This window comes from Octopus sinensis, linkage group LG1 (genome assembly GCF_006345805.1).
Source record: "Octopus sinensis linkage group LG1, ASM634580v1, whole genome shotgun sequence".
NCBI classification, from domain to species: Eukaryota; Metazoa; Mollusca; class Cephalopoda; order Octopoda; family Octopodidae; genus Octopus; species Octopus sinensis.
The window spans coordinates 141,869,147-141,896,809 of record NC_042997.1 but is presented as its reverse complement, the minus strand read 5'-3'; the positions used below and the strand labels follow the sequence as shown (position 1 = coordinate 141,896,809).

General features: G+C 37.0%; 1 protein-coding gene and 1 non-coding gene across 6 annotated transcripts in view; one reads left to right on the top strand and one right to left on the bottom strand.

The window, feature by feature from the left end:
* The window catches only part of LOC115210319 (glucose-induced degradation protein 4 homolog), a 41,202-nt gene that overhangs the window by 10,333 nt on the left and 3,206 nt on the right, over positions 1–27,663 (bottom strand). The window contains exons 2-6 of one of the 5 annotated variants that reach the window (XR_005000382.1): positions 12,516–12,683; positions 11,325–11,426; positions 4,142–4,272; positions 2,427–2,545; positions 61–215 (exon numbers count right to left, since the gene is read on the bottom strand). Coding sequence is in view for 2 of the 5 variants with exons in the window: in XM_029778873.2 (XP_029634733.1) it covers positions 2,482–2,545; positions 4,142–4,272; positions 11,325–11,426; positions 12,516–12,683 (465 nt within the window). In the remaining 3 variants the exon portion in view is untranslated. Of the gene's footprint in view, positions 1–60; positions 216–1,406; positions 2,546–4,141; positions 4,273–11,324; positions 11,427–12,515; positions 12,684–27,663 lie in introns of those variants that run through there. The other 4 variants (XR_003881435.2, XR_003881439.2, XM_029778873.2 and 1 more) reach the window with 4 other exon arrangements.
* Positions 13,069–13,172, top strand: LOC115220612. Its single transcript, XR_003882558.1, has one exon. It is a non-coding gene; the product is annotated as a U6 spliceosomal RNA (small nuclear RNA).

Below are 27,663 nucleotides of genomic sequence, written 5' to 3'. Positions count from 1 at the left end.
CTTCTAAGGAGGCTGAGGCACCCTCTAACCTCAGAATATAAAAAAAGTTGAGGTCCTTACACAAAGAAATGACACTAATGCTGTCTAATGATGCACAGAAGATCCTAATTTCCTGGAAACCACCAAGACTCAATGAACTGGAAGTTGATAAAAAGGCTTGCATGGAATAGAAGGGCTTGGCAGGTATATGCTGATGGTTTAGGTTTCACAGGCAACTGAAAGTTGAGAAGAAGACAACTTATTGTTACAATATGGCAAATGCCATGAAAACATAATATTAATAATTTCTTACTCATTTATAATTATATAGCTATTGAATTAGTCTCTTCCTTTCCCCCAAACATAGCATTTATTTAAACCTAGTACTTTACCTACTCCAGTGAAGTAGGTAAAATTGATAACGTAGAATGACAAAACTGAATGATATTATGTATTTAGTCTAGTCCTCAACCAAAAGCTTTTGCTGACTTCTAATTCTAAAATGTAATAATAATAATATTCAATTAAATTATCTTATCTCCAAGGAATACATTTCAAGTTTTCATGTTGCTTAAAGAAACCTCAATAAACAAAAATGTTTCACTAGTATGGAATTATGGGAAATGAGATTTTTGTTTGTTTTTGTCAGCAGAAGTAAGGGTGGGGTAGTGAATTTCCATAACTTTTATAATCTCTCACTGGATTAGTGAAGTGAATTAATGCTCAACAATTTGATTCATTGCACATTGATAGCTTCAGGTGAAAATAAAAATAAAGGGTGTACGAGGGGGTGCTGAAAAGTCCCTGGCCTTAAGGATATTGTGAAAGGCCTGGCTGTAGGTTCAACCTTCTGAGTTCTTTTACAGGGCTTAGAGAAACTGAAGGACCGCTGCAATAAGTGTGTAAATCTGAGAGGGGGAATATGTTCAATAAATTCATAATTAACTGATCTTCTAGTATTTTCTTTAACCAAAAACCAGGAACTTTTCAGCACCCCATCATAGTTATGGGGTTGATACATAATGAGCAATGTTTTTAGTATGGGATCAGTTGAAATAACTGAAGAAAGAAAACAAGGTGCATAATTAATGTTAGATGGTGATGAAGAGTCATTAAGTTCAAAGAAGCAAATGTTGCTGCAGTAACTGTAGGAAAAGATGGAGGCTGGGAACAACTGAACAGGGATTATGGGATGTCAGAAAGTGTAGTGTCCGAAGTGTTCTATAGCTAGAAGATCACCTTTTCTTGGATATGGTTTGAATGTATTGCATATGACGTCAGGTACACTAACCTTGATATAAAAAAAATGTAAAAGATTTGAAGGGGAATGAAGAACAAGGATCTCAGGAAGAGGAGAAATGGTTTTTTAAATTGCAAAAAAAAAAAGGACAAAAGAAAAAAAAAGAGATGTTTTTTTCCTTCTTTTTAAAATTTTAATAGCAACAAAGGTAATGATGAGAATGGAACTTGGCACATTGGCTAGACATCTGCATCAACAAGATCCAGATTATGATAGATGAGGGTACATAAAATTTCATACCAATTTTGTTTTGTAATTTTTTTTCAACAAGGTGGACGAAAAAACAACAAAAACAAAACAAAAACAATTAAATGGACAAAACAATGAAATTTCCATTGAGTCTTGAGAATAAAGAGTCCCTTTTATCTTTTACTATTTTACATCCATTGCTTTTCCATGCAAGCATGGATGGGATGGTTTTTTTTCTTTTTATAATAGAGCAATTGTTTTTGCCACTGGATGCCCTTTCTTCAGTTAACTATTCAACAATGAAATAGCAGTGTGAATGTTGCTGTTTTTTTTTCAGTCAGGCAAACAGAAACAAGAATTCTGTGCCTTGCTCAGGAGCACAACACAACGACAGTAGTAAGGTTTGACCATTGGACAGTGTGACTAGCAGCCCAGTACCTTAACCTGACTAACATTGCATCATTAATAAAAAGAATATATATACATATATATATAAGTATATATATTTATATATATATGTATATATATAAAATTTTGTTTTTTTTTCCTCCCTCTATAAATATGGTAGATTTTGTTTTTTATGTTTGAGGTGGGTGGGTTTAATGTTGTAGATTTGGAGGATTTTTTCTTCTTTTAATTACAAAAACAAAAAAAAAACAAACAAAGTTTAAATGTTAAAAAAAAATGGTAAAAGATATCACACGGATGTACTTCTGGAAGTGAAGTCGAATGATGTTTTAGGTGGCTGAATCAAGACAAAGGAGAGTGTCCAGTTTAATGCTAGTATAGTAAGTAGTATGCTGTTGCTAGCATGATGCAGGAGGCTACCACTTATGGCACTTGAAGAAAGAGAGTTAGCAGTTGGTGGTGGGCTGGGGGAAGAGGGACGTGGGACAAGAGGAGGGCATCTTTTTGTTTGTTTTTTGTTGTTTTTATTCGGCAGCAAACATGCACTCACTTAGGCAAGCAGTTAGACACATACGCACTATGCCCACACTGAGAACTCACACTTGTCATCGGAATGCATAGACAGGGGCGCTCTGTTCACTGACGTGTTCCAGTTTTAAGGACTGGTACCTGAAAAAAAAAAATCATAGATAAAGAAAGAATGTTATTGATAGGAAATATAAATAAAGTGGTATCAAATAGAGTAAATATAGTAATTTTACATGCATCTTGCATCTTCAGTTAACAAAATTTTATTTTAGATGTCATAATCATTTATACTAATTGATCTCCTCTACAGCAAGACACCTGTTTTTGTTCCTCTATCATATCTCTCATCACCTGGCACAATCCCTACACCTCCTTCAATACCTACAACTCCTCTCAATTGAAAGGAAGGAGCAGGGTCTTGTTTTGTAAGTTACTTGGTGACCTCACTGGTGCTGGTGCCATGTAAAAAGCATCCAGCATGTTCAGTCCGGTGGTTGGTGCAAGGAAAGGCATCCTGCAGCAGAAACCGTACCAAGGCAGATACTGGAGCTTGGCACAGACCTCTGGTTTGTCAGCTATAACATACAACAGCTTGATTGATAGAGTCTACAACTGCTGTTCATATTTTGAGCCATTGAACCATTTAGCATTTAAACTGGCCATATCCAGCCCCAAATTTTCTACTTGTTTTATGTTCAAACTGGGCAGATCTGGCCTCTCACACCTACTACAATCACATCATTGAAATCTCAAAGCTACAAGATAATGCATGATTAATTTAAACCAATGTGAATAAATAAGCATTACACTTGACAGAATAATCTGAATGCTAAAGGGTTAAAGATGAAGCAATTAAATGAGCTAAGGTTTTCTAATAATTAAATTTATTTCAATCCTCTAGAGTCATGTTGTATTCTCTTTCACTCTTTTATTTGTTTCAGTCATTTGACTGTGACCATGCTGGAGCACCACCTTTTGTCAAACAAATTGACCCCAGGACTTTGGTCTCTTTTGCCAAAGCGCTAAGTTATGGGGGAGTAAACATACCAGCATCAATTGTGAAGTGATGGTGGGGGGACAAACACAGACACACAAATATATATATATATATATATATACACATATACACACGGTGGGCTCCTTTCAATTTCTGTCTACCAAATCCACTCACAAGGCTTTGGTTGGCCCAAGGCTATAGCCGAAGACACTTGCTCAAAGTGCCATGTAGTGGGACTGAACCCAGAACCATGTAGTTGGTAAGCAAGTTACTTACCACACAGCCACTCTTGCACTTATATACCTAAAATATACATTGTTTAATTAATGATGAGCAGTTATAAGCAAAAATATGCAAATTAAGCTATCCACTATGGTTATAACTAAATTTATGACTACTTTTTATAACAGGTAACTATTCTGTTGCTACTGACTAACTGAAAGGAACAGCTTATCATGTGTCTCCTGCAACTCTTTTATCTGCACATCAAAAGCATAAAAATGTAATGAGTTAACGTTCTTATTATTTTCCCTCACAGCTAAAACATTCACACTGTTACATTTATTTCAGTTCTTCTGTTGTGCATAAAATATAAAATGAGAATGTATTAACTTGATGATATTGTGATATACAAAACTAAGACATTGGAAGAGGGAAGAAGAAGATGAATTTAAAACAAAGCACAAATATTGTTAGAATTGATCTGGTTTTAAAAGAAAAATGTAAGAATATCAACTTACCATTCAGAACTTCGGTGATAATAATAACCTTCAATGGTAGAATTAGATTTCCAGAAGCAGATGTAGTAAAATCCAGCAAATGATGCTCCATTTATGTCTGTAATCTTGTGGTTTGGCACTAAGAAGTGTTCCTGCAGACAGATATAAATATAACAAAGAGATATTAGTAAAATTCTCTCTCTATCTCTGCCTCTGTATATCTCTCATCTCCCCACCCATACCAGTCATCTCCTGATCTCTTATCAATCTACAGTTTTATTATTATTCTGCTAGTCTTCCTCTTTCCTGTGTCATCACTTAACACTTTTCCATTCCTGAGCCACTTCTATTTCTTATCATTTATCCCTCAAACTTGTGGAGGCACATATCAATCGTGGCCAGAGACAGAGAACCTATGGTCTAGGTTACACATTGACTATGCCAGACTGGTAAATGACGCTTACTACTTAATCGTAGTAAATAGCTGTACTAAGTGGTTAGAAGTTTGCAGGCACTATAGACCAATCTCTAAGACAACTATAAAGTCTGATATGAATTGTTTGCATGATATGATGTCCCTGATATACTAGTTTCAGACAACAGAACGCAGTTCTCTGGGTATGAATTCAAGAACTTCTGTAAAAGGCATGCGATAAAGCATATTTTCACTCCACCCTACCACACCAGGTCAAACAGGCAGGTGGGAAGATTTGTGGACACTTTTAAGAGAGCATTAAGAAAAGCGAAAAATGAATTAAGTAACAATGAAGCATTGACAAATTTCTTAAGAATATATAGAGTGACCCCCAATCCAAGAAGTCTGTTGTATATATATTTATATATGCATGTGTTTGTATATGTGTTTGCTTTTTATAAAATTAGAATCAAATAACAATCTTGAGTGCAACATCCTAACCACTAAGCCATGTGCCTTCACATACATACATACATATATATATATATATATATACTACCAGCTAAGCCCGGTTTCACCCAGTCGGTGTGGATGATGTAGCTGTACAACCTGCTCTTGTTTGGGCAAGCTTACGTTAAAAAACCATTTTAGAATGACATTTTTCTGTCAAAACACTAAAAGTAACTGACCAACAAAAAAAAACAAACAAAAAAACACCAGCCAAGATTCAACCAAATCAAAAAATAAACCCAGATACTAAGCGAACAAAGATGAACCATCCCACTCCCATTGCACGTGCACATGCACACACACAAACACACACACACATTCAATACCCCACCCTTTTACATACACGCACATATATTCACACATAGCTGAAATGATGTTCGATTTATTCTTTCCAGCATACAATTTTCATCATTCCCACTACCAAGTATGACATCACCCCTTCCTTTCTCATTCATAAACACAAGAGTATTATTATAGTAGATTATCTCAGTAACCATGGGAACTATGAAAAAAATACAAAGCCAGCATCACCACCGGATCATTCTACACATCTGTGTAATTTTTGTGCAATTCTGCCCAGCCGTTTGACTGTGAATCACAAGACAAGAAAAAAATCGCCCATGTCAAATTTATACGTATATATATATATATATATATATATATATATATGATGGTCTTCTTTCAGTCAACTAAATCCACTCACAAGGCTTTAGTTGGCAAGGGGTTATAGTAGAAGGCACTTGCCCAAAGTGCCACACAGTGGGACAGAACCCAAGACCATATGGTTGGGAAGCAAGTTTCTTAACCACATAGTCACACCTGCGTCAACTCATGTACATTTCTTGTATACCTTTATCACAAGATCTGACAAGAACTGGAAAAGACTTAGCTTACAGAGATTAAGTTTACTAATTTGAGTGAAATTTATCTGGAATTGCCACCATAAATTTTAGAGTTGTTGCCCTTCTCTATGAACAAATTTCATTAATATTTTAGTTGAAGCAGTTATATTTAGCGGTCGACACTGCAGAAGTGATTTCAGTTAACTGAAATTATTTTTGCTGGCTCTGTTAAGTATGCTAGCCATGCCAACTTTGTGAAGGCCGGTTTTGGATTGGGCTTATCTCAAATTCCATGGAATTAGATTTGTCTGTAGCATTCCAGGACTAGTGATTCACAGCTCTGGGATGCTGCTACCTGGATTCCTTTTCACAATGTTATTATACTCTGCAAGGTATTAACTCCTACCTATGTTTCCAGCTACGCAGACACAATCAAGTTGAACAATGAGCAAATATAACTGCAAAGGAAATAAAAAAAGAGTTGTTTTATTTTCTCCTACTATATAGCTTGGGCCTATATTTAGCTCTACACAAATTAGAAGAATCTTCCAAGAGAAAAGCTGTATATTGCCAGAAGATACTTATTCAGTACCTATGAATTGATAATTAAGAAAACTCAGTGGCACCAGATGAGGAGGTTAAAGTAAGTGGCTAACATATTCCTGTGGAGGCCTCTGTGTAGTCACTTATTCCACTAAAAATAACAGCTAAATCTCTCATAAACCATATCCTACTCTCTTAATATAGTTCTACATACATACATAATCACACATACATACATACACAAGCATAGCTGTATGGTTAAGAAGCTTGCTACTTCACATCTACAGGGCTTAGACTGTCCCTTAATGTGGCACCTCGGGTGCTTTCTACTATAGCCTTGGGATGACCAAAAGCTTTGTGATTGGATTTGATAGAGACAGAAGCTGAAAGGAGCACACCACACACACACATGTAATTGTAAGGTCCACAGATCTAAGTGTAAGAACTTTGTAAGCTTTGAGCAGTCTATGATAGGTATAAAAAGCAATATTCAGGAACAATAATAATTTATTGGCATCGGGTTGTAGGCTTTCCCATATCGAAGTTTAATAAGCAGAGAAAATTTTTGCATAGCTTACGGTTAGCAACAAGATTCCCAAATGACAATATAACCCTCATATAATTAAGGTGTGTTCGGCCTGATGAGTCGCTAGTTGAGTACTCCTCACTGAATAATTATTATATGAGAGGATCTGCTAGCTAGGAAACATACGTAGCCTGGATTTTACCTGTTCCACTGCCTAAATTTGGATATAGGTGTATGTTCATGTCTCCTTTTATTGGCACCATACTAATTGTTACAGTAACACAAATGATGCCATTCATTTGCAATCTTCCACGAAAACATGTCTTGCCATTGTGCTGTTTGTGTTCAAAAGACAAGGGGAAATATTACCATGTTTGGAAATGTGTGAGGGTTGGCAACAGGAAGAGCATCTAGCCATAGAAAATCTGCCTTAACCCTTTCGTTACCAAACTGCCCCCAAAAAATTTTGGTTAATGTGACCAAACCGCCCAAATTTACCTATTCATATTTAAATGAGAATATCTGAGCAAATCTCTTTAGTACATTCGTAAACAGTTAATCTACAGTTTTGTACAACAATCGACGTGTAATTTCAATTCCCTGAATTTTGGGAGATTTTTTTCTACATTTTTTTCGGCATCGATTTTTCTTCAAATTTGAAAATGGATAGGAGTTTCATGTTATCAAGCATTGATTCTGAATTGGAAAATTTGTGAAACAAATACTGGGTACTGTTGTGGATTTAGTTTTTATACAGGGAAACTAATGTTAGTCAGCATGGCTTAGGGTATGATGTGGTCTGGAAGTTATTGTTTGAAGCGATCAATGTGGAAACAAACTTACGCAGATTGTAAACAAACACAAAATGGAGGTTCAAATTTCGGAAAATTTGTGAAGCAAATACTGGGTACTGTGTGGATTTAGTTTTTATACAAGGAAAATAATGTTAGTCAGCATGGCCTAGGGAACGATGTGGTCTGGAATTTATCACTTCCATACCATAACCAGGCCGTATATTATTTTTGACCGATTTCTTTAGTTCGGTCAAACTTACGGCTTTATGGTACACCTGTTGTGCATTAAATTCAACTGATGATATAGTGATGTGCACATTCTTCTTTATCAAATTTTGTTGCATACCCATTTGAATATTAGCTGATGATTCATTTTCTATGGTGATGTTTAGACAAATTTTAATATTTTTACCTTTTGCTCAATTTAAAATTTTAATATTTTTAACTTTTGCTCAATTTACATGAATTTACCTGTAATTAAAGTCACTTTGAGACAAAAGTTATGCAATAGAATTGATTAAGAACCCTTTCTTTAATTATGTTCCAAATATCACATTAATATGTTGATAAGTAAAAAAGTTACAGTTATTTAATGAAACAAGCCTAGATTCATGATTATTTTAGAATTTAATTGAAACTCATGAGGGGTGTATTTTGGTCAGAAATATAGTAACGAAAGGGTTAATGAATTTTGTCTGACTCATGCAAAGCATGGAAAAGAGTAGACATTAGAGGAATGACATGCACACACACACACACAAATACACACATTCTCTGTCTGTCTAAAGAACACTTTCACATTATATATATCTTAAAGGGAGAAAGCTTCAATCTGTTACAGAATGACATAAGAAATAAACATATAGCTGACAAAGATAAGACACAAAGATGTCAGATAAGGTGTTTATGTCATCTGAAGATAAAAAAATATGAGTAAAATACGTGAATAATAAGATATTGGATTACCAGTTTGTGTATTTTAAAAACATACTTTTTATAAGTGTTATGTTGTGTGTGAATAGGAAGGACATTTAATTCTAAACTTTCAGTTCACTTAGGTAAAGGATTCAGCAATCATCATCATCATCATCATTTAACGTTTGTTTCCCATGCTGGGGTGAGTTTCATGGCTTAACAGGAGCTGGCAAGGCCAGGGGCCGCACTACATTCCATAATCTGTTTTGGCTTGGTTTCTACAGATGGATGCCTTTCCTAATGTGAATCACTTTACAGTGTAGTGGGTGCTTTTTATGTGGCACCAGTACCAGTGCTTTTTATGTGACAGCTAAATCTCTCATAAACCATATCCTACTCTCTTAATATAGTTCTACATACATACATAATCACACATACATACATACACAAGCATAGCTGTATGGTTAAGAAGCTTGCTACTTCACATCTACAGGGCTTAGACTGTCCCTTAATGTGGCACCTCGGGTGCTTTTTATGTGGCACCAATATCAATGCTTTTTATGTGGCACCAGCACCAGTGATTTTTATGTGGCACCAATATCAATGCTTTTTATGTGGCACCAGCACCAGTGCTTTTTATGTGGCACCAGTACCAGTGCTTTTTATGTGGCACTAGCACCAGTGACTTTTATGTGACACCAGCACCAGTGCTTTTTATGTGACACTAGCACCAGTGCTTTTTATGTGGCACCAGCACCAGTTCTTTTAATGTGGAACCAGCACCAGTGATTTTTATGTGGAACCAGCACGAGTGATTTTTATGTGGCACCAATATCAATGCTTTTTATGTGGCACCAGCTCCAGTGCTTTTTATGTGGCATCAGTACCAGTGCTTTTTATCTGGAATCAGTACCAGTGCTTTTTATGTGGCACCAGTATCAATGCTTTTTATGTGACACCAGCCCAGTGCTTTTTATGTGCCACCAGCACCCGTGCTTTCTCTGTGGCACCAGCACCAGTCCTTTTTATGTGGAATCAGCATCAGTCCTTTTAATGTGACTTTTTTGTTTTAGGATATCAATTATGTTGTTGTGGGTTGGTCTTCTTAAGTACAGCAATGTACCACATACATTGATCCTCATTTTAACAAAATAAGAAAAAATGATAAATGCTGGTGTTGAATGAAATAATCTGTTCAACCAACAATAATTAGCATTGTTATTTCACCCAAGACAGGGTCTTTAGATTTATTTTTCCACATTCTTGGAAATATCAATGAATTCCACTGCTAGGCTTCCTTTAATTGTTGTTGTTTAGCCCTGATTGAGCAGTATTACGATTAAAAGCATTCCTTCTGTAGTGGCCATCTTTTCTTTTTTCCTGAGGCTGTAATAGAAGATATTTGAAATTGTGGGGTTGGGAAGCAAACTTTTTACTTACAAAGCCTTAATGAGTAAGTAGCGATGAGAAAGTAAAGAGGACTCTTTAGTCTTGTTGAGGATATGACAACCTCTTTAGTGCTGGCGCCATGATAAAATGCACCTGTTTCTCATTCTTAACTCTGTGATATATTCATAATAGGCATCACAATTTGCCAGAATTGTTAGCATGTCAGATAAAATGCACAGCAGCATTTTCCTCCTGCTCTTTACATTCTGAATTCAAATTCTACCAAGGTTAATTTTGCTTTGCACCCTTTCAGTATCAATAATATAAATACCTATTTCTTTACTACCCACAAGGGCTAAACACAGAAGGGACAAACAAGGACAGACAAACGGATTAAGTTGATTATATCGACCCCAGTGCGTAACTGGTACTTATTTAATCGGCCCCGAAAGGATGAAAGGCAAAGTCGACCTCGGTGGAATTTGAACTCAGAACATAGCGGCAGACGAAATACCACTAAGCATTTGCCAGCTAGCCGCCTTTACATCAATAATATAAATACCAGTCAAATACTGGGGTCAATATAATCAACCTGACCCCCAAACCCTCAAAATTGCTGGCCTTGTGCCAAAATTAGAAGGAAAAATTATTTTTTGGTGCTTCAAACACTGAATTTTTACAAGAACAAAACAACAAAATCTAAAACTTCAATGAGCATTAAAGTTATAATGCATTTGAATAAGTATTATTGCATGCAAACAAATAATATATCTGGTAGCTGTTACAGAGTTAATGACACTTAAATAATCTAAGCAGACACCATCACCATTTTATGTCTGCTTTCCATGCTGTCTTTGATTTGACAAATTACTGCTCTACTAGACAAGTTAGAGATTCCACATCTTGCTTATATATGAAGGGGTTCTGGTAAGTTCCTGGCTTTAAGGGTATTGTGAATGACCTGGTTGGCGGCCCAAACTTCTGAGTTCTTCAAAGGACCTCTGCAATAAGTGTGTGAATCTGCGAGGGGAATATTTTGAATAAAATCATGATTAACTGATCCTCCTGTATTTTCTTTTACTCATAGCCAGGAAGTTTTCAGCACCTGCTTGTATTACTTTTGGCTTTAAATGCACTTCTTAATATAAGTATCACAGAGTTAAGAATGATAGACTGGTAAGAAAGAAAGAAAGAAAGAAAGAGAGAGAGAGAGAGAGGAGGAGGAGGAGGAGGAAAGATATGGCAAGATGTAACATTTGGAATAACTTACCTTCCACCGCATAAATACACAATCTGTCTTTTGAAGTTCATCATAGTCAAATGTGTCGGAATTAAAACTTTTTGCTAATTTAAAAAATGATAAAAATTTCCCCTGTGAAAAGAGAAAAATGACAATAATTTAATCAGATATTATATTCAGGGCATGAATAGAGACTGTATTAGACTTTTTACTCATGTATTAGGTCTGGTAGGTTTCTTGCTTAAGAGGAACTACAAGACTACTCATATTTTAGAAGGGACGATGGGAATGATCAGGTAGAGTCAGAAAGAGGTAAAAAGTGGCATATCATCATCATCATCATTATCAGTTAACATTTATTTTTCATGCTGGCATGAATGTCAAACCATCCAACAATGGTTTGAAAGGATCAGGCCAGCTAGGGAGCTGCATCATGCTCTGTATCAGCTTTGGGATGGTTTCTATGGCTGGATACCCTTCCTAATGTTAACCACTTTATAGTGTGTACTGGATGTTTTGTTTCTTGCCACTCACACAAATGGGGTTACCAAGTAACTTGCAAGACTGGAAAGGACAAGGAAAGGGAAAGGGGAAAAAAATAAGGGAAAGAGGAAGGCCCTGTTGATTAAGTGGTGGTGGTGGTGGGGATGTTTGAGAAGGAGGAGAGGTAATTATATCTCAATTAATTACACCTATGAAACTTATGGATATACTGAAAACTCAGTTACACACACATGTGCACATGGATACCCCCCCCACCACATTAAGGCAGTTACTCCAGATAAGAACTATTCTAGTTTGTCAACTTGCCTAATTGAGCCAATATGGAAAACAAGATGTAAAATGATGATGATGATGATGATACTTTCATTCTTGACCGAATGTTCTAAGTTTCCACTAATTTCCCTTAGATGATGATAGGTAAAAAAATCATCCTGACATTATTATCATTGTCCTTATACTATTTAATTCTAATTAAGTTAGTGTAAACATATTTAAAAAGCTTAACATAATCATCAAGGAAAAAGCAGTAGCAATCATCAATTAAACATCATTTTCTTGATAAGTAAGGGAGATAAATATGGCTATGTTTCAATTTTATGCTTTACTGATAAGGTCATTAGAAATCCAAATCATGTTGTTATATCAACAGAAAGAGATAGATAGATAGATAGAGAGAGAGAGAGAGAGAGAAAGAGAGATAGAGAGAATTTTACATACCCAGTGTTTCCTGTCCACATCTTCATCAGCATCCCACTTACGAGTTAAAAATGGATGCTTTTCACTGATGATTTCACCGTCGAAAAATGTTGTAAGTATTGGATATTCTTCTGTAAGCCCTTTGATTTTCAGATAGCCACATAGGTAAGCATTCTTTAGATCAACATACTGATAAAGATAGACAGCAGAAAGAAGTTTTAGATCATTGAACTGAAATCCATTTATAAACACAAACATAGATAATTAAATAGATAGATCAAAAGAGAGAGAGAGAGAAAGAGAGAGAGAGTGTGAGCAAATGAGAGAGATAGAGAATGAGCAAGAGACAGATTGTGTATAAGGAAATATAAAGAGAGTTCTATATTACATATGTTGCATATTCAAAGCTTATGTGTATGTGGGGTGCAGGCATGGCTGTGTGGTAAGAAGTTTCCTTTTCAACCACATGATTCCAGGTTCAGTCTCACAGCATGGAATCTTGGGTAAATGTCTTCTACTATGGCCTTAACTAACCAAATCCTTGTGAGTGAATTTGGTAGACAGAAACTAAAAGAAGCTACAGTAGTATATATTCTAAAACTGGAAAGATATAGAGAATATTAGCATGGGTCCCTGCGCAAGGGTGACATGCAGATTTGCAAAGCATTCTATATTTAATAGGTGCAGGAGAGGCTGTAGTAAGTAGCTTGCTTACCAGAAACATGGGTCCGGGTCCAGTCCTACTGCCTGGCACCTTCGGCAAGTGTCTTCTACTATAACCTCGGCTGACCAAAGCCTTGTGAGTGGATTTGGTAGACGGAAACTGAAAGAAGCCTGTCATATATATATGTGTGTGTGTGTGTGGTGTGTGTGTATGTTTGTCCCCCCCGCAACATCACTTGACAACCGATGCTCATGCATTTACGTCCCTGTAACTTAGCAGTTTGGCAAAAGAGACCTATAGATTAAGTACTAGGCATACAAAGAATAAGCTCTGGGGTCGCTTTGCTCAACTAAAGGAAGTGCTCCAGCATGGCCACAGTCAAATGACTGAAACAAGTAAAAATGTTAAAGGGAGAAAGCTTCTGTTACATCTATGTATTCTATGCATGTGTGTCTTTGTTTGTCCCCCACCTCCACAGCTTGACAACCAGTGTTAGTGTGTTTATGCTCCCATAACTTTGTGGTTCAGCAAAAGAAACTGATAGAATAAGTGCTGGGTTTACAAAAAAAAAAGGGGGGAGGGTTGATTCATTTGGCTAAAAATTCATCAAGGCTATGCCCTAGCATGACCGCAGTCTAATGATTGAAACAAATAAAAGATGAAAAATAAAAGATGTGTACTTATTTATTTATTTAGTTATTCAAATCTTTAGTCAATGGGAGTGACCACTTTATGATGTTTAGTTCAATAACTGACTGAAAGAAATCAATAACAGTAAGTCAACTTCAGGTTGGCAGGATTTGAACTTCAATATAGAAAGATAAAATAATTCAAGGTTGTGAGTGTGTGTGTGTGTAAAATGGTTTATTCAAAAGAAGGAAAGCAGCCCCCATGGCTTTTTCCCCGGGGCCTCCAAGACAGGTAACAGAAACTGAACAACAAACCATAACTTTTTGTATTGGTGCAGTAGCAAGTAATGCATGAAGCTATCAAGATATCCTTAGTCCTTAGATCTAGTTTAACCACAGAAACTGCAAAATACCTGTTTAACCACAGAAACTGCAAAATACCTGTTGAATTGATGATACCTGTTCTAGGGTGATAGATTTTATTTGGCATCCAGTTTAATCACCACCACCTAACACGAGGGTACCCAAGTGTTAGGTGGTGGTGATTAAACTGGATGCCAAATAAAATCTATCACCCTAGAACAGGTATCATCAATTCAACAGGTATTTTGCAGTTTCTGTCTCCTTAATTCCACTTACAAAGCTTGGGGAAACCTGAATATGTGCTGATTCTGACTTTAGGGTTCCATGCAGCCCATTCCATCATAGAAAGAAGATGTAAAATGATTGATGACAATAACACAACACACACACACAAACAAACAATTTTAACATCTGTTTTGTTCAGCCTGCAAGGACAGGTGAGTCTTCCCATGTACAGAACGCCAGTTCTTTGTCAACTCTGTGTTGTGTGACATAACATCAGATCTTTCTTTCCACATTGTTCTAATTCTTTCTCAGTCTCCTTCTTCCACAGATCCCCTTCCTATTAAACACATAGCACTTCCTTATACAATTGTCCCCTTTAATATTCATCATATGTTCATATGAAAGCAGTCTTCTCTCTTGCACACTACATCTGATTCCACTTCTGCTCAGTTTTTTTTATATCTCATCTCATTCGAACTGTGTCAAAGAGACCAGTGGCAAGAATTAGAATAGCAAATTTGATGGGTGGCATACATGATAAATAATTTGTTCAAATTTCCCCTTACATAAATAGAAAAGGAAACATATATATATATACACACACACACACACGTGTGTGTGTACATGTACATGCACACACAAGGGTGAATCAAAAAATAATGCAATCTTTATTTCTGTTACCTTTTGACTCTTCCCTGAGTGTGTGTATGTGTGTGTATATATGATATATAGGAATGTATATACATATATATATATATAATTTGTTAATCTGTTAAGTTGCTATTATGCTATAGTGTAGAGCATATTCATATAAAATTCATAATCAGTTCTTGAATATAACCAATACTATAATACAAATTAAATGCCAACAGAAGTAACATTAAAGATGGAAGGTTAAACTAGATGTAATCCACACTTTCATTCCATTACACGATTATAAGAAATTTATTTTGAATATGAGAATGAAAGATAAATTGTTTTGAAAACAAAATGAGAAAACTGTGCCTGATATTTGCCTTTCATTCTCTTAAGATCGATAAAGTGAAGTGCCAGTCAAGTACTGGCTCAATATAATTGACTGTTCCTTTCCCCTCCCACCAAATCTCTAGCATTATACTAATGTAAGAAATCAATATTTGAATATATTGTACACTACTGGCTGTTATGAATACTAACATGTAAAATAAATGTTATCACCAATGCCACCACCACCACCATCATCATCATAATCCTTTCTACTACAGGCAAAAGCCTGAAATTTTGTGGGAGGATATGTTTGAGAAGACCTGGCAAGACCATGGCCTATGCCAGTGTTGCATAACCAGTCCATTTAAGAATACTCTACAATCATTAGGCAATGCGCTGTGCTTGAGAAGACCTGTTGAGTCAAGTGAAATCATTGTCGTGGCTGATGCCAGTTCTGACTGACAAACACCCGTGCTGGTGGAATGTAAAAAGCACCATTTGAGTATGGTCAACTGGCTCCCGTGCTGGTGGCACATAAAAAAGCACTATACAAGCGTGGTCAATACCAGTGCTGCCTAACTGGGTTCCTTGCTGGTGGCATGTAAAAAGCACTATTTGAGCAGGGTTGATGCCAGTGCAGCCTGACTGGCCCCATGCTGGTGACACATAAAAAGCACCCACTACACTCTCGGAGTAGTTGGCGTTAGGAAGGGTATCCAGCTGTAGAAACCTTATCAGATCAGATTGGAGCTAGGTGCAGACCTCTGGCTTGCCAGTCCTCAGTCAAACCGTCCAACCCATGCCAGAATGGGAAGCGGACATTTTCCATCATAAAGAAAAAAAAAAGAAAAATGGAGGAAGTCTTAATTGTAAATATTTTCCAACTATTTGATTTTTTAAATTATTTTGCTTGCAATTTCTCTTTACAAGTTCAATGACATTAGTTTTTGTAAAAAACCCATCTGGTTGCACCACATCATCACTGTTTAATGTTCATTTTCCATGCTGGCATGGGTTGGATGTTTTGACAGGAGTTGATAAGCCAGAGGACTGAATCAAGCTGCAACACCTGCTTCAGCATAGTTTCTATGACTGGATGACCTTCCTAATGCAAACCATTTCATAGAATGTACTGAGTAAATTTTACAAGGCTCCAACACTTGTGAGGTTACCAGTAGTGCCAGTACCATATAAAAAGCATCCACTTATATGCTAATTAGCTATTGATGACTATAGCCCAATTAAGGAGAGGTATAGCAATAATAAATATTTGTCATTTATTTTTAAATATATTTCACATCTAACATCTACTCATGTACAGTATTGTACATTTATATAGTGATTCTGTTATTAATATTCCAGTAAGCATTAAGGCACCAAGCTGGCAGAATTGTTAGCCTGCTGGGCAAAATGCTTAGCAGCATTTCATCCATTTTCATGTTCAGAGTTCAAATTCTGCTGAGGTCTACTTTGTTTTTTATCCTTTCAGGGTCAATAAAATAAGTGCCAGTTGAACATTAGGGTCGATATAATAAAACTTAATCCCCTTTCCTGAAATGTATGGCCTTGTGCCAAAATGTGAAACCAATATTTCAGTAAGCTTGATGATGAGGTTTAATAAGACTGAAATATATGTGAAGTTGTTTCTTATAATTGTATAAAATGATTAAAATAAATAGTAGTCAATGAGCATATGTCTTTTACTCATCATATAATTAATTTTAATTAGATCTTTTTATGGTCATTGCTTTAAACATGTTAACACTAGCTTTTAACTACAGCAACAGAAATACAAATTAATAGTAGTGGTGGTGGTGGTGGTGGTGGTAGAGACAGTAGACACTCTTATAATATGCAACTGACTGGTATGTCTGTCATTCAATCTGAGAAAGGAACAGAAGTGAAAAGGAAATGTAAAACTCATTCATAGTGAATAGCTTGTTGTTCATCATCCAGTCTGCGAGAGAGAGAGAGAGAGAGAGAGAGAGAGAGAGAGAGAGAGAGGGGGGGGAGAGTGTGAGTAAAAGTATGTATTTGTGTGTGTGTAAGTGTATGAGTGTGAGAGAGAGAGAGTGTGTGTAAAAGCATGTATTTGTGTGTGTGCGTGTGTGTGTCTAAGTGTGAGAGAGAAAGGGTGTGAGTGTGTGTATGAGTGTGAGTGTGTGTGTGTAAAAGTATGTATCTGTGTGTGAGTGTGTGTGTGTGTGTGTGTGAGTTGTGTACTTTGCAGGTCTGCTGCACACTGTCGGAAAAATAAAGTTAGTTATTTTTAAGAGTTAGAAAATAGCGTTGTTACTCAATCAAAGTAGAAAGAAATAAAAGAATTTTTGAAATGTTTCTCAACTTCAAGTAAATCAACATTTTGAAATGGCTGCTGCAGGTTAGGGTATATTTTTGAGCTGTAATTTGATGGTTGAAGCCTGTTAAAAAGGGCCAGCCTTGTTACATTCCATGTCACTGAATCTCCCTGAGAACTACATTAAGGATACGCATGTCTGAAGAGTGCAGTGCTCAGCCACTTGCACATTAATTTCACAAGCATGTTGTTCAGTTAATCCTATCAATCTTCCATGTAACGATGTCTGGTCATTGAGGTAGTCATATTTGAAGAATTAAGGGACATATGACCATGTTCAGAAACAGGTGAGGGTTAGCAACAGGAAGAGTATCCTGTTTTAGAAAATCTGACCGTTGCAAGCATGGAAAAGTGAATATCAAAATGGTGATGATGATGACCTGTTCATACTCTTTTACTGTGGCCATGCTGGAGCACCGCCTTTAGTCGAGCAAATCGACCCCAGGACTTATTCTTTGTAAGCCTAGTACTTATTCTATCAGTCTCTTTTGCCGAACCGCTAAGTTATGGAGACGTAAACACACCAGCATCGATTGTCAAGCGATGTTGGGGGAACAAACACAGACACACAAATATATACACACACATACATATATACGACGGGCTTCTTTCAGTTTCCGTCTACCAAATCCACTCACAAGGCTTTGGTCGGCCCGAGGCTATAGTAGAAGACACTTGCTCAAGGTGCCACGCAGTGGGACTGAACCCGGAACCATGTGGTTGGTAAGCAAGCTACTTACCACACAGCCACTCCTCCGTCTATTCATATTGAATTAAACTTAATATTTCTACAAACTAAGGTAGCAAGCTGGCAGAATCGTAAGTATACTGAGCAAAAGGTGGTGAGCTGGCAGAGTCGTTAGCATGCTGGCTGAAATGCTTAGTGGTATTTCATCTGCCACTACATTCTGAGTTCAAATTAAGGGGTCGATGTAATCAATTATCCCCCTCTCCCAAATTTCAGGCATTGTGCCTATAGTACAAAGTATACTGGGGAAAATGGTTAGTGGCATTTCACCCATCTTTACAATCTGAGTTCAAATTCAGTTGAGGTCGATTTTGCCTTTTCTCCTGTTGGGGTTAATAAAATAAGTACCAGTTGAATACTGGGGTCAATGTAATCAACTTCTTCCTTCCCTGAAATTGCTGGCCTTGTGCCAGAATCTGAAACCAATATTCTATGAACTATTCTTGGAAGCATTCTTCTCCAAAAGTTCATATAGAACTGCAGGCGCAGACGTGGCTGTATGATAAGAAGTGTGCTTTCCAACCACATGGTTCCAGGTTCAGTCCCACTGTGTGGCACCTTGGGCAAGTGTCTTCTACTATAGCCTCGGGCTGACAAAAGGCTTGTGTGTGGATTTGGTAGATGGAAACTGAAAGAAGCCCATCGTATATATATATGTGTGTGTGTGTGTTTGTATTTTTCCCTCCCACTATCGTTTGCCAACCGATGTTAGTGTGTTTATGTCCTCGTAACTTAGTGGTTCAGTAAAGAGACTGATAGAAGAAGTATCAGGCTTACAAAAAATGAGCAAAAGAATAAAAGAAAAAGAAAGAAAAGATGTCAAGAAAAGTTAAACTTTTCAAAGAAGAATGTAAAATGGTTAAGTTAGGGGTTAAAATATTTAACCCTTTTAAGGTGGTGAGCAGGCTGAATTGTTAGCATGCTGGACAAAATGTTCAGTAGCATTTTGTCTGTCTTTAAGCTCTGAGTTCAAATTCTGTTGGGGTTGACTTTGCCTTTCATCCTTTAGGGGTCAATAAAATAAGTAGCAGTAGAGTCGATTTAGTTAATTTAACCCTTTCCCCCTAAACTCCTGGCCTTGTTTCAAAATTCAAAACCAATATATTTAACTCAGTCATTACCATATTTCTGTAGACATACACTGCCTTTATTTTAAATTAATTTTGAAAATAATTAAAAATTTAGTAAAATAATTCTGTCATTATTAATCTGATGTTTGGAACATAAATCTCCATGAAATTTTGATGGAAGATTTTAATTTAAATCATTTTAACAGAGAGTTTGCATAACAGAACCAAGGGCAGTCTCAGGGGGTTTAATATTAAAAGGGTTAATGCATTGTATTTGTGAAAGTATGTAGCTTTGCTTCATTGATTCCATAACGAAAAATATCAGGGGTTGACATAAGGAGTGATAATGAAACTGACTATTGTATGATAAATTGAAATGTAAAATGTAATATAATGAACTAAAACTTTCAATTTCACAGGTACTAATTTGATTAATTTCAAAAATACTAATTTGAAAATATGCAAATTAGATTTAATGGCTCCAATGAAAGAGGACCTAGTAGAAGCAATTCTGGTTTTAAGATTAGTAAACTTTGGATATGGATTTTTTATTTAATCCCTCTTCAATAGATGTAGTGTTTCTTTATCTTTTATCTTTTTCTTGATTCAGTTATTGGACTGTGACCAAGCTGGAGCACTTTCTTGAAAATTGACCCAAGTACTTATTTTTTATTAAAGTCTGGTGCTTATCCTATCAGTCCCTTTTGCTGAACCACTAAGTTATGTAGATGTAAACAAACCAACACTGGTTGTCAAGTGGTGGTGGGGACAATGACAAACTTGCCCATGGTGCTGCACAATGGGACTGAACCCAAAACTATGTAGTTGCAAAGTGAGCTTCTTAACCTCCATAGCCATGCTTGTGTTTATGTTTAACCCTTTAACATTCAGATTACTCTGCCAAATGTAGGTGTAGGGGCACTCTATCGGTCACGATGACGAGGGTCCCAGCTGATACGATCAATGGAATAGCTTGCTCATGAAATTAACATGTAGATGACTGAACACTCCATGAACCTGTGTACCCTTAACTTAGTTCTCAGGGAGATTCAGCGTGACACAGAGTATGACAAGGCCGACCCTTTGAAATACAGGTACTACTCATTTTTGTCAGCTGAGTGGACTGGAGAAAACGTGTAATAAAGTGTCTTGCTCAAGGACACAATGTGTCGTTGGGAATTGAACTCATGGCCTTATGATCATGAGCTGAATGCCCAAACCACTAAACCATTCATCAAATGTAATGTTTATTTATTCACATTGTATTTAATTAATTGTGCATCATCTCATAGCTTTGAAATTTTAATGATATGAATGTTTATTTTTAGAATGACATTGTAGGGTAGGTACAAGGTGTCAGATCTGGCCAGTTTGAACATAAAACAGGTAGAATATCTGGGCCAGTTTAAATGCTGAAGGGTTATATCAAGTGAAAGTTCTTTGATAGATAACATCACAGCTATAACCTTTAATAGATTAGGGTGATAAAAAGTAACCTACTTTGGTCATGTAAGTTGTATACTATTAATCAACATAAGGAATGTACAATTATTCTAATTACAAGTTGAGGAGTCAGAACCAGAGGTAATTAAAATTGAGGAGTCAGAGTCAATAATTTTGTGTACCAACTCCACAGTCCTAGAATAGCTTTGCCGGAGCTAAAGGCTAAAAAAGTTTTTAAATACTTAAGAAAAACTCTAAGTAACTTTTATGATATTGTATTGGTACTTATTTTATTAGCCCCAGGAGAATGAAAAAAAATAGTTGATATCAGCAAGATTTGAACTAGGTATTAGACTAGACACTATAAAGCATCAAGTACTTTAACGTCTGATCCAGCTCAACCACATATGAGACTGTCTATTTGGAGTTGCTGATTCAGTGCTGACTTATTTGACATCAGACGTTTTAACTCCTTCCACTCTATCCTGCTCTTTCTCCCTCTCTAGTTATGTGTGTGAGTATATTTACCTATGTGTATGAGAAAGTGTCTCTTTCTCTTTACTTGTTTCAGTCATGTGACTGTGGCCATGCTGGAGCACCACCTTTAGTTGAGCAAATCGACCCCAGGACTTATTCTTTGTAAGCCAATTATTTATTCTACCGGTCTCTTTTGTTGAACCACTAAGTTACGGGGACATAAACACACTACCATTGGTTGTCAAGCGATGTTGGGGGTAGACAAACACAGACACACAAACATATATACGACGGGCTTCTTTCAGTTTCCATCTATCAAATCCACTCACAAGGCTTTGGTCGGCCCGAGACTATAGTAAAAGACACTTGCCCAAGGTGCCACGCCGTGGGACTGAACCCAGAACCATGTGGTTCGTAAGCAAGCTACTTACCGCACAGCCACTCCTGCACCTGTCTATGGCAATCATGTCAATAAATTGTAATGCCTCTCTCTCACTCTTTCTATCTGTAGGTGTATAATGCTGCATGTGCGTATATATGTGTGTGCGTTTGCTTCCACTCTCAAAAAGTACTGTGGCTAAATCAGACTGAATGTCCAGTCAGCCGTGTTAAATCATCAGTATCCAAAAAGTTGCACCCAACCATCTCATTCTGAGTTCAACCTTTAGGTATTTATTGACATATTGCTCCACTCAATATCTGATTTTTTTTTTCTCATACACAGACACATAATCTAAAAACATTTTTCTTATTGATTGATTTTTCTCTCTGTATTTAGAAAGTTAAGACGTACATAAGTTGCTTGGATCAATAAATAGACAATTTTACACAACATATTAATTTTTATATAATTTCAGACAAAGCGAAAAACACTTTACCTCACGTTAAGCAGTCTTATTCAATCTTTCTCACTGAACTTCTACCTAAAACATTTGGACACTTACTAACGACCAACTTTTATCCTTCTGTCTTCTATCTTCTACATGTTTCAGTCTACCCATGCTGGGGTACCACCCTGAAGAACTTTAGTTGAACAAATCTTATTCTTAAATCTGGTACTTATTCTATTGATCTCTTTGGGTAAACTGTTAAGTTATGGGGACTTAAACTAACCAACACCAGGTGTCAAGTAATAGTGAAGGGCAAACTCAAAAAGGACAAACACACACACACAATGCGTTTCTTCCATTTTCTGTCTACAAAATCCACTCACAAGGCTTTGGTTGACCTGGGGCTATAGTGGAAGACACTATGCCAAACTACCCTGCAGTAGGACTGAACCTAAAACAATATGGTTGGGAAGCAAGCCTTTTAATCATACAAACAATGAAATTTAAAATAAATGTATTGTTCGCCATCCACTTTATGACTCTTAAATGTCCCTTAACCCTTTTGTTACCGTATTTATTTTGAGATGCTCTGTGTTTCTTTTAATTAATTTTAAATATAACAAAGAATTTAGTAAAATAACTTAGTTATCATTAAGCTAGTGTTAGGAACATAAATTGTGACTAAGGTTTGGTTGAAGATTTTAATTCAGAACTTATGAAGTCAAGACATTTGTACTACAGAGCTAGATGTGGTTTCAGCTAGGTTGGTATCGAAAAAGGTGGCGAGCTGGCAGAATCGTTAGCGCACCGGGCGAAATGCGTAGCTGTATTTTGTCTGCCGTTACGTTCTGAGTTCAAATTCCACCGAGGTTGACTTTGCCTTTCATCCTTTTGGGGTCGATAAATTAAGTACCAGTTACACACTGGGGTCAGTGTAATCAACTTAATCCATTTGTCTGTCCTTGTTTGTCCTCTCTGTGTTTAGCCCCTTGTGGGTAGTAAAGAAACAGGTTGGTATCGAAAGGGTTAAAAGGTAGTAAGGAATCTCTTCAGAACTACACTCATTTAGAACAATAATACTGTTTTCTCCTTTAGGCAAAAGGTTACACATTTTTGATAGAAGGAAAACTGTTGATTATCCTGAGCATTGTGCAGGCATGGCAGTATGGTAAGAAGCTTGCTTCCCAACCACATGGTTCTGGATTCAGTACCACTGCATGGTACCTTGGGCAAGTATCTTCTGCTATAGCCTTGGGCTGACTAAAACCTTGTGAGTGAATTTGGAAAATGGAAACTGAAAGAAGTCTGTTATATAAATATATATCTATGTGTGTCTTTGTGTCTGTGTTTGCCCCCCCCCACTACAACCTGACAACTGGTGTTAGTGTGTTTATGTCGCTGTAACTTAGCAGTTCAACAAAAGAGACCAATAGAATAAATACCAGGCTTACAAAAAAGAAAGTATCGGGAGCAATTCATCCAACAAAAAATTCTTCAAGGTGGTGCCCCAGCATGGCCACAATCTAACAACCGAAACAAGTAAAAGATAAAAGATGGTATTTTACTGGTATTTTATTATTTCACGAAGAATGAAAGGTAAAATTCAACCTTCATGTAGAGGTATGTAATTAAACACCACAAGGTATTTTGTCTGACTGACTCATTCACCCAATGCACTGCTATTATATACAGGATCCTATTAACAAAGTTTATAAGTAAAATATTATTGGCTACATAACTAGTATTAATAAAACAGAATTAGTTGGGAAAGTATTTTAAGAATGTGCTTCACAAAAGACTGCTGTTGTTTGTTAATATAATGCTACTATAAAAAACATAATAGTAAGTTGAGTTATTGAGCATTTTCTCAAAATCTTATACAATAGACATATGTGGGTTTAAGCGTTATTAAAAATCTGCCTTGTTCTACTTCCACTCTGGTTACTTTTCATTATTAATTCACATTGCTGTTTCCTCAAATATTTCTCCTCTTATCATTTAATATCCATTTCCATGCTAGGATGGGTGTCAATACCATTTTAATTGTTTCTCTTACATGAGCCTATCTTTGATGCACAATAGATTTCTAAACTGTACTGAACTTACACAACACAACAAGCACTATACTATCTATTATTTATTTGCACCTAGCATGAGGGATAAGACTATAGATCTGCCAAGCTTTATGGCCATATCTAATATTCTTTTCTACTATAGGCACAAGGCCTGAAATTTTGGGGTAGGGGGCTAGTTGATTTCATTGACCCCAGTACTTGTTTGGGACTTAATTATCAACCCTGAAAGGATGAAAGGTAAAGTTGACCATGGCAGATTTTGAACTCAGAACTACCACACTCAGAATTACTGAAGTAGAGAATAAACTACCTGCATCAGTTGTTAGCTGTTCAGACACTACACTCTTCAAAACTTCCATGCTTCCTGAAATTCACCAGCATCTGATGCCCCTCGCCCCGTGTTTTTCTTTTTTAAGACTCATTCACTGTTCCTTTCTTGTGCATTACTCATACAATTTTGGTTACTTTTTCTGATGAGTTGTCGAGCACCTGAGTACTGTATACAAGTTCATTATATTAACATAGCAACTAACATAACTTTGTATCATCCCCTCTCCCACCACTGGACCACCTAATTATCTCTCCTTATGCACTATGCCTCTCTGTTTTTCTCCCTCTCTCCTGTAGCCTACCTAAACATGTCATCTCGTCTCCATCTCCTGCCAACTGTACCATCATTACTCTCCTGTTGCTTGCATTCCTCTATCTCCTCCAACTCATGCATGACTGGCCATCCCCCTTCCCCATATCTATCTTTCTGTCCATCCACTCTTCAGCCAAACCCAATCTTTACAGATGTTGCCTACCTTTCCTCTCCCATTTTTCCTATCTCTTATTTCCACCATTTACTCTTGTAAGCCCACACATTTGCACTCTTAGCTTCTCTGTTACCACTTACATCATCCCTTGAGGTAGTACCTGGACATCTCAACACTAACTACTATTTATCTCTTTGCAGCTACTACTGATTCATTCTCAATCTCTTCTCTAAATGTGAGTAGCCATGTTGCTCTTCTACAACAAGAACCTACTTTACCCCACTTCCTGCTCTCATATCTTAACTTCCATCTAGCATAAAGACATCCCTCCTTCTTCTTTGGGTTTTGCAGATTTGTGAGCTGCATGGTGACCTCATTAGTGCTAGTGATACACACACACACACACACACAAAAAGCATCCAATACACACTGTAAAGTGATCGACATTAGGAAGGGTATCCAGGTGTAAAAATCATGCCAAAGTAGACACTAGAGTATGAGGTAGTCCTTGGACCCTCATCTGATCCTGTTAAACCGTTCAGCTCATACCAGTATGGAACATGGATATTAAACGGTAATGATAATTCTTTTCTACTCTAGGCACAAAACCTGAAATTTTTTTGGGGAGGGGGTCAGTTGATTAGATCGACCCAAATATGCAACTGGTACTTAATTTATCGACCCCCAAAAGGAGGAAAGGCATAGTTAATGGTGATGATAATTATTTGCCATCATCATCACTTAACATCTGTCTTCCATGCTGGCATGGGTTGGATGGATAAGGAGCCAATAAACCAGTGGACTGCACCAAGCTCCACTGTTTACTTTGGCACAGTTTCTATGTTTGGATGTCCTTACTAACACCAACCTCTTTACAGAGTGGACTATTTTACAGAGTGAATTATTCTTTAGTGTTTTTATATTAGTTCTTTTGAAGTGGAAATGCAGCATCTAGCATACGTTCATAGCTAGGTCCTTTCACTCAGAGGGTGTTTGGTTTAAACATCAGTAAAGTGACACTTGTATAATAAAACATTGCCCGAGAGGCAATTCTACAGGGTTGAGATTTTGGAGAGGAATGACTGTATTTAGTGTGCAATCTGAGAGTGAGGGGCTATAGGGACATAAGAAGAGGAGAAATGGGTGTGTTGAGGGAGCAGGAGTAGGGCATAAGTAGATAGCTAATTCTGTAGAGTATAAGGCAGTGGTCCCCAAAGTGGGTATGGTAGTGGCCCCTTGCAGGAGTGCAGATTCAGTGGAGTGCTGAAGTGGGGTCAATAAGGGGATGGTCAACAGATGTAAAAACAAAATGATGGGTTAATTAGGTTAGGTTTTGTTTGTGAAATACAGTTGTTTTGAATTTGCTGCAGAAAATGGTCTATATTTGTGGTGGTGAGTTGGTGGAGGGCGTTAGGAATGTGGTCTGGGTGCCAAGGGGGTGGCAGCGTGAAAAAGTTTGGAAACCACTGGTATAAGGCATTATTGTAGCAGTAGAAGAGGCAGGAAGATAAAACAATGGTCTGTGAGCTAATGATTGTGGTATGCTGGAGATAAGTGAATCTGTCAATTAGATAAATTACTATGTGTTAGTAGTTGTCTAGGATGTTTATACTTGTAATAGCAACACCACTACAGATATATGAACAATACAACATTGTGGGTTTAATTTGAGCTTTGCAGAAGGTTAGCTACTTTTCAGGACAAGAATTTTTCTTGTTTTGAAGAAGAAGGCTAGTCTTCTAGTTGTAGCTAAGTGTTGTTTGTGAATAGAGTGAGTGCAGTGTTGCAAGATAGTCTCCTTGTTTGTGTAGTAAATGTCTAAGTACTGTCAAAGGAGACCTGGTTGCGTTGTCCCTACTGAAGTAGTGCAAACATTTAAAGTGTTTAAGAGTAATGTAGAAGATTAAGAAAAGTGAGGATGGTGTTATCTGTATGATAGAAAAGTGATCAATGCACAGAAGGAAGAGATAGCAGAGTAGTTAGAATGTGTGCCACCCAGAGCAGCCCATGAGTTTTTCTCCTGATTTTGGGAGCAATACAGTCTATACAGGCTTATACAGCAAACCGAAAAGTGCCACCCTAATAAAAGTGTGACATGGGGCAGCTCCTCCTCATCACTACACTACTGGGATAAGAATGTTTTAATGGAGTGGTCTGATAGGAAACTTTTGGTTGCGTTGTTAAGAAGTTTGCTTTGTAGCTATGTGCTTTCAGGTTCGTTCTCTCTGTATTGCACTTTCAGTAAGTCTTTTTTTATTTACTGGGTTTGACCTCCTAGATTGGAAAGGTTGACACCATTAATATTCTGATTGAATCTTTTGTAAGTCAACACCTAAGGAAATACATGAGCAGAGAGAGAGAGAGAGAGAGCTTCAGAGGGTCAATATTCTGGGAAGGAAAGACTAGGCACAATGCTTAGTGCAGGGCCTGGGAAGTAAGAATAAGGGAGATGAAAGGAGAGATGAGTGGGTCAGCAAACCTGAGTGAAAGCATATAAGCCCAACCAGCTCTGATGAGCAGAGGCCATTACAGTAACATAAGGAACAGCAGAAAGAAAGGACACTG